The sequence below is a fragment of the Trichosurus vulpecula genome, chromosome 1 (assembly GCF_011100635.1).
Source record: "Trichosurus vulpecula isolate mTriVul1 chromosome 1, mTriVul1.pri, whole genome shotgun sequence".
NCBI lineage: Eukaryota > Metazoa > Chordata > Mammalia > Diprotodontia > Phalangeridae > Trichosurus > Trichosurus vulpecula.
Window position 1 is genome coordinate 234318478 of NC_050573.1, and position 10993 is coordinate 234329470.

Below are 10993 nucleotides of genomic sequence, written 5' to 3' on the forward strand. Positions count from 1 at the left end.
AGGAAGTGGAGGGGGTCTAATAGACTCGGTAGAGTTCCTGTTTTTAACCCTTTGACGACCGAACGCTAACAGCTCCTTAGGTTTACGTGCCTGCGCAAGGCGGCGGCGCGCCCTCTCCTAGCCCGCACCGCGCATGCACGGGAGGTGTGGGGGGGAGGTGAACGGGGGGATGGTGGTGGGGGTGTTCACGGCCAGCTCGGCATTCTGTGCTCGTGCAGAAATAGGAGGACAGCCATCGCCACGGACGTGCACAGTTTCCCCCTCCCCCCCACCCCGTACCCTCCCCCAACTCCAAAAAAAACACGCTAATCCCCCCCTCAAAAAAAAAAACACTGCCCATCCAGCCACCCTAATATCCCTGAGCCCACCTCTCCGCGCCCAGGCCTGTGTGTGTAGGAAGGACCGGCAAAGGTCCGTGGCGGTGCTGGGCTGCAGGTAAGCGCGGGCTGGGCGGCGGGGCCTGGGGCCGAGGGGTGCGGGGAGAGCAGCGGGGACGCGGATGGGGGGCCGGGCGGCGGGCTGGCGGGTGCAGCGCCGCGGTGGGGGCGGCCCGGCTGAAGCGCGTGCCCGTCCCGGGATGTGCAAGCGGCTCGCGGCTCCGGGCCCGGGCCCAGCCAGGGCCGGGCGCGGCTCTCGCGGGGCTGCAGCGGGGCGGACGAGCGGGCGGCGGCGCCGGCGCGCGCTCTCGCTCCAGTCCCCGCTCGGGGAGAGTTCATGGCCGCCGCCGCCGCTCGCTCCGTCGCAGTGCATCGGGACAGGAAACACGGGCGGGCCTGAACACTGGGGGCCGACGTCCCGATTCGCCCCCACTGCGGTCTTATGGTCCCCGCACTCGTTTGTTTGACTGCGGCTGCCGGGCTGGGGGAGCCTGAGTTGGCTGCTGGAATGGCTGAGCCAGGCGGAACGCCCCTCCCCCGCGGCGGAGGGAGATGTGCTCGGAGCCGGGCGGGCGGGTGCCTGTTTCCCCTGCCGCGCGCGAGGCCGCTCCCCGCTCCTCGACCCCCCCCCCCTCCCGGCCGCGGAGAGGGAGGGGGGGACCCGGCGCGAGCCGGACGGGGAGTGCGCGGGGCGCGAGCTCTCGGCTGGGCTCGCGGGCAGGCGGCCCCGCGCGCCACTGGCTGACGCTGCGGCTGCTTCGCATGCACCTCAGCCGGGCTGGATGCGCCGCTGCCGTCGTCCCCCAGCCCTGCTCCCAGACTCGCAGTGTACGGTGAATTCGACTTCTTTTGCTCTTGTGCAATGGCCGTGGCGACGCGAAGAGACATTCCCCCCCCCCCACCCCGCCAAAAAAAAAATCAAACTTATGCCACATTATTTAGCGGAAGTTATGAACTCGATACACGGTTTTCCGTGAGCCGGAAAAGACTTCTGTTTCAAAACGAATGCAAACGGCCTTATTCAGCTCTGCACTCTCTCACTGGTTCTGGGGAGGGGGGGTGGAGTTAGACCCAAACCTAAACTAGTTTTTGAGGTCTCTTAAGCTTGCCGGGGTCCCCTACTTTGAGGTCTCGCTGCTGTAGGGTGACAGGGTGGGGAGTGGTGGGGAAGACTTTGGTCAGCGGAACAGAACTTCACTCCTGGGGCCTAGGACGCTGCTGCAGCCGCTTGCTTTCTGTAAGTTGAGATACTTCCCTACTTTCCCTTCCCCTCAGTGGGTAACTAACTACAGTTGGGAAATTCAGAATGAGCTGAGCTAAGAACTGTAGCAAGAGAAGGTCTGAACTTGTTAGTTCTCATTACTAGTGAGGAATTGGAACCACCAAACTTTTTTTCATCTCATCTCTGCAACATCCTTTGCCCAGGCTCCTAGTCCTGTTCTGGAGTGAATGATCAGTGAGTGAGTGCCCACCAGCTACGCACTGGCTGGTACAACTTTTAGAACTGTGAAATCTTAGGATCATAGAGGAACTGGAAGGGCCAAGGGCATCTAGTCTAAGCCTCTCATAGATGAAAAAGAAATTAAGTGCCTTATGTCACACCTGTAGTGTCAGAGATGAGATTTGAACTGAGGTCCTGTTTTCTTTCCTCCAACACCTATTGCTTGCTCATTGGATTCAAAACTTTTATAGAACACCAATACTTAATATGCAAATTGTATCAATAAGAAACAACAGTTCGGTATCTGTAGCCATTTTCTAAAACCACACTTGTGATTTCATCTGTGTAGAGTGCTCAGGGAAGAACTTCCCTTCATCCGTGAAGAGTTGCACTTTCCACCTTAGAGCTACCTGAGGAAAAGGCCTTGCTATTGCTACCCCAAGTCCAGTTTATGTTACAGGTGACATTTGAACTCCCTGACTCCAAGGTCAGCTTTATGTGCAAGGCCATGTCTAAATAATTAAGGGACATTAGTTATAGGATGATAGATTTGGAGTTGGAAGGGGCCTTAGAGGTTATTGAGTCCAATCTTCTCATTTTACAGGTAAGGAAACTGAGCCCCGGAGTGGTTGTGACTTGTCCGAAGTCATTGAGCCAGGTATTGAATGAGATGTTGAGCTGGAAAGGACCTTAGAGGCTATCCTGTGTCTGGTCTAGATGCTGTATTGTATTGATGAGGAAACTGAGGGCCAGGGAGATTAACTTGCCCCATGTCACACAGATGCTATCAGATATAGGGGATGGGACCACATTCTCTGATTCCAGAGCTGCTGTACTTTCCACTCTATAATACTGAGTAATTACACATTCTTTGTGAATTTCTCAGAATCTGACTAGCTGTAAAATGTGGAGCTGGAAGGAAACCTAGGGATTATTTTGTCAAACCCTAGTCCCAGAATTAGAAGGGACCTTAAGAGTTCATTTAATCCAACCCATACTCTCCTGTGACAAGTGAAAAAACAGTTATAGAGAGGTGGAATAAAATCATGCAGCAAGTTAGTGGCAGAGCTTAGATTAGAAAAAAGGTATCCCACCTCAAAGTCCACAGACATTGCAAAAATTAGCTGAATGAAAAGAGGACAAACATCGCTATATCCTCTTCCCTGTGTTGGAGTTACTGGCTGCTCTGGCCCTACTTGTTTCTGTTCCACTTTAAAAGATATTATATGTGCTTATATATTTCTGGAAAGGATATCTGCCATCTGGTTTGTCAGGCATTGATAGTAAGGGCTCTGAGCCTCGACAATCAAGGGGCACCTGACTTGTCATAGGATTTTAAGCTGAAAGTAGCTTCAGAAAGGATGATACTTAACATCTCCCCACCAACCCCCTTTTTTGCCAGCCTTCAGTGGCCTCAAATTCCTTTCAAGCAGGAGTTCTTAACCCTTCTGTGTTATGAACTCCTTCAGCAGTCTAGTGAAGCCTAAGGACCTCTTGGAAGAACATTTTTAAATGAAGATGATTACAAAGGAAACCAGTTATATTGAAATGCTGGTATTGAGGTGTTTGGTCTTTTTTAAATTCCATAGACCCCAGGCCTAAGAACTCTTGCTTTAAAGGGGCATTTCTCCTTTGGAAGTGAGACGAAATGCAATTTCCATTGATTTTTGGGATTATAGGCTTTTCAGAGCTGGGAAGGGTTTGTGGTATAGGTGATTAGGTCATATTTTTTCATCAGGGAAGAGGGTGTTCAAATTGGTGAGGATGAAATGGGTTAGATAAATGTCAGTATTTCATGTTTTTGCCTTCAATAGACATGGGCCTTTTTCTGTTTGTTAGTAGTAGAGGTTCTGTCAGTGGGAATATTCCAGTTTAGTTGAATTACATGGTTTATAGCTCAATTCCACCCAAACATTTATTCAGCACTTTGTGCTATGTGCAGGGCAGTACCAATCAACTAGGTGGTGTGAGACTGGAAGTCAGCAGAGAGATTGGGGCAAAAAAGGTAGATTTGACAATCATCAGGCTAGAGATGTTCTTTAAATCCATGGGAGCTGATGAGGTCACCAAGTGAAATAGTATAGAGAGAGAAGAGAAGAGGGTCCTGTGGAAAATCTGTGGTTTCAGAGGGCATGATCTGGGTGAGAATTCAAGGAAGGAGACTAAGGAGCAGCCAGATGAGTAGGAAGAGTGCCAGGAGACAGCAGTGTCATGAAAACCTAGAGAGAAGAGAATGTCAAGGAGAACAGTGTCAGAAGTTTTGGAGATGTTGAGGAGAGTGGGTTGAAACAAAGGCCATTGGAATTGGCAATTAAGAGATCATTGGTAACTTTGGAGAGAGCAGTTTTGGTGGAATGATGAGATTGGATGCAAGGCGTTTAAGAAGGGAGTCAGAGGAGAGAAAGTGGAGGCACTAATTGTAAATAGCCTTTTAAAGTTTAGTCACAAAAAGCAAAAAGAGATAGAGGAAGATAGGAAGGATCAAGTTCTGGTTTTTTCAGGATGAAGGATTTTGGGAATGAGTTTTACAGCCTTGATAAGTAGGAGTATCTTCGACTTTTTGCATCTGGGCCCTTAAGTGGTTGGATGAGCCAGACAAGCTGGAAGGTGCCTTTGAATCTGCCATTGAGGCAGGAGACAAACAAACCTTGCTTCTACAAAATCATGACCAGTGTAAATCAGGTTCACTTTGGTACTGGAAACTGAAATACTAGATTCATCTTCCCCCCTACTCCCCACCCCGAACTACCCCCGCAAAAAAACAAAACTAAAAACTGGAGGAAGATCCAAAGTTGGTAAATAAGAGCCAAGGGAAAAAACATTATTTTGATTGTGAGAGCATCAAAGAGGAGGGTACTTGAAGATATAAATAGAAAAATTTCTAGTGAAGACTTGTTCTTTGAAATTGAACCCTGGTCATTTAGTGCTGTGTTAGAACAAACGTAGCAAATTCTTCAATAAGGTAGGGATCTATTACATTCCTTAGACACAAACTTTTGAAGAAAAAGTTTGGAATATATTTATTATATTAAAAATTCTAAAGCTCTGACTAGAGGTTGAAATCATTTGTCTTATGGGAGAGTCGTGCTTTTTTTATCTTTAAAATGCAATTTTAAAAAATCTTGAGTTGTCTACCTAGATTAGGGATGGGGAACCTACGGCCTTGAGGCTGCAAGTGGCCCTCTAGGTCCTGATGTGCAGCCCTTTGACTGAATCCAAACTTCACAGAACAATTTCTCCCACCCCTCTTAATTAAAGGGTTTGTTCTGTAAGACTTGGACTTAGTCAAGGACCTAGAAGGCCATTTGTGGCTTCCAGGTTGAAGATTCCCTACTCCTGATTATAGATAAAACACGAAAGCTTACCTGCCTGCTTAAATCAGGGTTGAACTCCCTACCACCTATCCTTGAGGTTCCTATTGCTGCCTCTAATACTGTATCCCTTTTCCATTTAGACTCAGAGTTGCTTGAAGTCCCTGTACTCCTGTAGTGATTCCATATTCTTTCCTCATTGTTATTTTTCCTTTGAAACTGTCCTAAACATGGATAGACCTTATTCCTTCCCTCAATAATGTCTTAATAGGCTAAACCCATCAAATTTGTGTGTGTGTGTGTGTGTGTGTGTGTGTGTGTGTGTGTGTGTATGTGTATATATTTTCCCCTTAAGAAACGTAATCACAGTATTCTTTGTTTAAAATTTAAGAGCTTGATTATTCTCTATTTCTTTTTCTCTTTCAGGTTTGGAGTATCACTGATCAGAATTATTCTGATCTGAAGAATTTGGTGTTTTAAATCATTAAGATAATTGCCTAAATTGTTCATGGTAAATATGACATTTAATAGTTTTCAGTGAAATTTCAGTAAATTAATTTGATGTTTGCTTTTAAAAAAAAGCATGTTTCAGATATAGATCATGCATTGATCTATATCATGCTTTTGGTTCAGTTTAAAGAAAGTATAATTGCCTCCTCATACTGATTCTGAGAAGATTAAAAGGAAATCAGAATGGATTTGAAGAGAATAAATTCAAGAGACAACATAAAAATCACAGGGCTTAATAAAAAATACCTTGTTATAATGCAGAGTATATTTAATTCTAGCCTTAAGCTTCTAGGGATACATCCAGAAAAGTAGTATTTTGGTAATTATAAAGCCTAAGACAAACATCTCTTACTTATTCTACACTTTTTTGTTATATTTCAGTCACACTTTTATCTAAATGTCAGATGTTTCAGCATATACCCAAGAAGCACCATCTATATTCCAAGCCTTCGTCTGGTCCCTGGCGATCTTTTAGTCTGCCCCAGGGTTATTTTAGACTCCTATCCTTCCCAGGCTTTTTAGCAATATCCTAGAATTTTCTTTATTCTGGAAGCCAATACCCCACAATTTAGTCTGGAAGCCAATACCCCACAATTATGGCCCTCTTCAGTGTATTTGAGCAGTAATTTTCTCCTTTTACCATGGAGTTAATATCTAGTTAACATCCAGTTAAAATCATTGAGTATCAATTGCTCAACTGCTGGCTCTTCAGTGATGTTATATAGATACAAACAAGAGCCTTTATTCAGCAAGCCCAAGATCCCATCCTTAGTCCTTGAATCTGTTATTTTAATATTCCATATACTGAGGTGCCTGGATTCATACTCTCATTAGTGAATAAATGATTGAATTAAAAAAACGTTTAATAAATGTCTGTTAGGTGCCCAGCACTCAGCTACTTCCTGGCAATACAAATATTTTTTTAAAAGGAGGTAGTCCCTGACTTCAGGGAACTTAAATTCTAATTTTTGTTGTTAAGTTGTATTTGACTCTTTGTAGCCCCATTTGGGGTTTTCTTGGCAAAGATACTGGAGTGGTTTGCCATTTCCTTCTCCAGCTCATTTTCTAGGTGAGGAAACTGAGTCAAACAGGGTTAAATGACTTGCCTAAGATCATACAACTAGTAAGTGTCTGAGGCTGGATTTGAACTCAGGTTTTCCTGATTCCAGGCCTTGGGCTTTACCCACCAAGCCACCTAGCTGCCCCTTACTTTCTTCTTTTTTTTTAATTTTAATTTTTTCTTTTTTTTGAGGAGGGAAAGGCAGGGCAATTGGGGTTAAGTGACTTGCCCAAGGTCACACAACTAGTAAGTGTATCAAGTGTCTGAGGCCAGATTTGAACTCAGGTCCTCCTGACTCCAGGGCCAGTGTTCTACTCACTGCACCACCTAGCTGCCCCAGCCCCTTACTTTCTGATAAGGTAAGACAAATACATAAAGGGTAGAGTTCACCAGGGAAGGGAATTTTATTCCCCAGATGATGAAAGTTGGGGAGAGACAGGGTTTGAAAAGAGAATTAAGAATTCCAAGACTGTAGATAATGAAATGATCTGAGGGAATCTGAAGCTTGATCTTGCTGCCTAGGGTGGGGCCAAGGAGAGAGAGTAGGCTAGGTGGGCTACTCATTGACCAGTCATTGGGTTGGTCTCTAAGATATGAGCTCCAAAGATGGTGGATTAACTTTATAGTTAGCCAAATTCCTAATAAATGGGAAAGTGGAATAAAAAAATAGTTTAGTTATCCTTTCTTTGCTCTCTCAAAACAGCCTCTTACATTGATTGTAACAGGTCTTCTAGGCTTAAAAAAAAAAAGACAAACCTCTAGTTAACATTTATCTCATTATATCATGTCCTGGTTGTTTCATTCATTGGTAATCTTTAGACTTTGCTTTTCTTTTTTCTATAGGAGTTTTTCATCAGTATGTCTGAAACCATTAAATATAATGATGATGATCATAAAACTCTGTTTCTGAAAACATTAAATGAACAACGTCTGGAAGGAGAATTTTGTGATATTGCTATCGTGGTAGAAGATGTGAAGTTCAGGGCACATAGATGTGTGCTTGCTGCATGCAGTACCTACTTCAAAAAGCTTTTCAAGAAGCTGGAGGTGGATAGTTCATCTGTAATAGAAATAGATTTCCTTCGTTCTGACATATTTGAGGAGGTTTTGAACTACATGTATACTGCAAAGATTTCTGTAAAAAAAGAAGACGTAAACTTGATGATGTCATCGGGTCAGATTCTTGGTATCCGGTTTTTAGATAAACTTTGCTCTCAGAAGCGAGACGTATCTAGTCCTGAAGAAAACAACACTCAGGCAAAAAACAAGTATTGCTTGAAAATAAACCGCCCCATTGGAGATTCCACTGACAATCAGGATGATGAAGTAGAAGAAATTGGAGATCAGGATGACAGTCCTTCTGATGACACAGTAGAAGGAACTCCCCCAAGTCAGGAAGATGGTAAGTCACCCACTACCACACTTAGGGTTCAAGAAGCAATCTTAAAGGAGTTGGGGAGTGAAGAAGTTCGAAAAGTAAATTGCTATGGCCAGGAAGTAGAATCTATGGACACCTCAGAGTCAAAGGACTTGGGGTCCCAGACTCCTCAAGGTTTAACATTTAATGATGGCATAAGTGAAGTGAAAGACGAACAGACCCCTGGCTGGACAACAGCTGCCAGTGACATGAAATTTGAGTATTTACTCTATGGTCACCGGGAACAGATTGCCTGTCAAGCATGTGGAAAGACATTTTCAGATGAGGCCCGCTTGAGAAAGCATGAAAAGCTCCATACAGCAGATAGGCCATTTGTTTGTGAAATGTGTACCAAAGGCTTTACCACACAGGCCCACCTGAAAGAACACCTGAAAATCCACACTGGATATAAGCCTTATAGCTGTGAAGTGTGTGGGAAGTCGTTTATCCGTGCCCCGGACTTAAAAAAGCACGAAAGAGTTCATAGTAATGAGAGACCTTTTGCATGTCACATGTGTGACAAAGCCTTCAAACACAAGTCCCATCTGAAAGATCATGAAAGAAGACACAGAGGGGAAAAGCCTTTTGTTTGTAGCTCCTGTACAAAAGCATTTGCTAAGGCATCTGACCTCAAGCGCCATGAGAACAATATGCACAGTGAGAGGAAACAGGTCCCCACTAGTGCCATCCAGAGTGAGACTGAACAGTTGCAGGCAGCTGCTATGGCGGCTGAGGCGGAGCAACAGCTTGAGACTATAGCTTGTAGTTAGGTGCAATCAGAGATCAGAGGAAATCGTAAATATTGATCCCCAGGAGTCAGTTACTGCATATACTTTGAGATTAAATTGGTCAAAAATGAATTTCTCAAGACTGGTCCCTGTATTTTTGTGAAAACTTGTGAAGAGTTATTATCATTGAACTGAAGACGGTGCTTCTTGGTTAGATGCTTTAAAAACTTATCAAGGAAATGTTTCTTCAGAATTCTGACCAAATGGTTTTACTGTCGCACGTAGCAAATCGTAGTAGTAGTGCCAGTTTGCTGTTCATTTTTAAAATGGTTTTAATTTGAGAACTCTTGTGTAAGTCATAGAAGTAAAAAAAAAAAACTTCATTTTTAATTCTTGTATTCCTATTGCACTTGGAGTATATTATACAGAATGAATGATGGGGTACATTGATTTCTTAATCAACTCTTTGTGACTGCTGGTCAAAGCAAATTTTTATTCCATAGATAAACAACAATGGGAACCCTTATCAAGTACCATCCCTATTTAGAGTGCCATGCTAGCTTTTGGGGAGAGATACACAGTTTACATGAGACATGGTCCCAAGTACAAAATATTTAGAAGCAGAAAATGCTTGATGAATGATTGACCATGAGTTGAGCAATCAAAACATATCAGTAGAAGTCATGAAAGAACAAATTGATATTAACATTTGGTTTATTTGTTTTGCAAGTTTTTCCCCCTGTATTTGGTGAAATCCAGGTGTTGATTGCCTTGTGGGCAAGGGTTCTTCATCACTTTGTTGCTCCTCATTCACTTAACCTGACTTTCCTCCCCACTCTATATACATTGAATTAGATTGTACAGCAGGCTGTACAGTCTGTTTGGTTTATCAGTATGGCCAGATAGTAAGCACTTGTCATCTTGAGGCCAAGTCCTTTATAGCCTTCCCATTTTGAGGTGTCTCTTGCTATGTGAATTTTTCTTGTTTTGAAATGTCATTTTCAAAGTAGGGGAATGTTATGACGGATGGTGGCAGCTGGAGATAGGATTGTGACTCTTAGAGATAAGTATTTTGTGTGAATACTTAATTGCCTACCAACATTCATCAGATTCAATAATTGCAATTGATTTCAAAATTGGATTTTTTAAAAAAATTAAAGAACAAGACTGTTTAATATTAAGTTGGTAACATTTGAAAGAAGAGTGTTAACTAAATGCACTTCTTCACATACATTTGTATAGCTCATCAGACTTACATAAATCTGTTGAACTCTGCAGGACATGATTTATCCAGTCAAGAAACCACAAAGTTGCAGCATATGTAAATTAATAATTAGAAAAAAGTCTTTTTATGTTAGGTGTGTAAATAGTATAGAATTTTCAGTGTTACATATTTCTAGTAAATATGGACAGAGCTGCACTTTTTTTTTGCACATTTGATTAGAATACATTTTAAGTCTGCAACAAACATTTATGACCAACATAAAAGCTGCCGGACTCATTATTTCTGTTTGCTTCACAATTGCTTGCATTTCTACTTAGAAATTAAGAATGCCTTTTTGTAGCTGTTAAACCGATTCTAATGATGAACTTTGTTTCACTTTCAGTGTATATGATTCATTTGACCACTTCGTTAAAAATTCTTTAAAATTCCATCAATAGCTTGGAATACCTTCCGTAATAAAACATTAATTATTTTAGAATATTTAAACATCTAGGAAATTACCATAATTTTTATTTCTAATTTTGTGTTGCTGTTTTTTTTTAAACTTAAAATAATTTCCTTTCTTAGCTTGTAATAGCACCAGTCATAGGATAGATTAAAAAAAAACAGATTCAGTTCATAAAACTTTGTTGAGTATTATGGGTGGAAATTGTTTATGTATTTATTGGCAAAACATTTTATTTTGTTTTTAAAGTAGTTGAATTTATTTACACACAAATGTTTATTCTCTACTAAAAGTGGCCCTACCATATTTTCCAAATGTGTTTCTAATAATAAAAACTAACGTTTATATGGCACTTTAAGGTTTGCAAAGCACTTTACATACATTGTCTCATTTGAGCCTCACAAACACCTTGTGAGGTAGGTGCTATTATTCTCATTTTATAGATATGGAAACAGATTGAAAGGTCATAGGAACGTAGG

The 10993-nt window shown here is 42.4% G+C and overlaps 1 protein-coding gene across 2 annotated transcripts; it reads left to right on the top strand.

The window, feature by feature from the left end:
- The first annotated feature begins 386 nt into the window (after positions 1-386).
- On the top strand, positions 387-10527 carry ZBTB14 (zinc finger and BTB domain containing 14). Of its 2 annotated transcripts, XM_036757670.1 has the most exons (4): positions 1563-1614; positions 2423-2476; positions 5556-5640; positions 7543-10527. In XM_036757670.1, the coding sequence occupies exons 3-4, from the start codon at positions 5638-5640 to the stop codon at positions 8884-8886; spliced, it is 1347 nt and encodes a 448-aa protein (XP_036613565.1). In that variant the 5' UTR covers positions 1563-1614; positions 2423-2476; positions 5556-5637; the 3' UTR covers positions 8887-10527. The 2 variants fall into 2 exon arrangements, with proteins under 2 accessions (XP_036613487.1, XP_036613565.1); XM_036757592.1 differs by lacking the exons at positions 1563-1614; positions 2423-2476 and adding an exon at positions 387-435.
- The last annotated feature ends 466 nt before the right edge of the window (positions 10528-10993 follow it).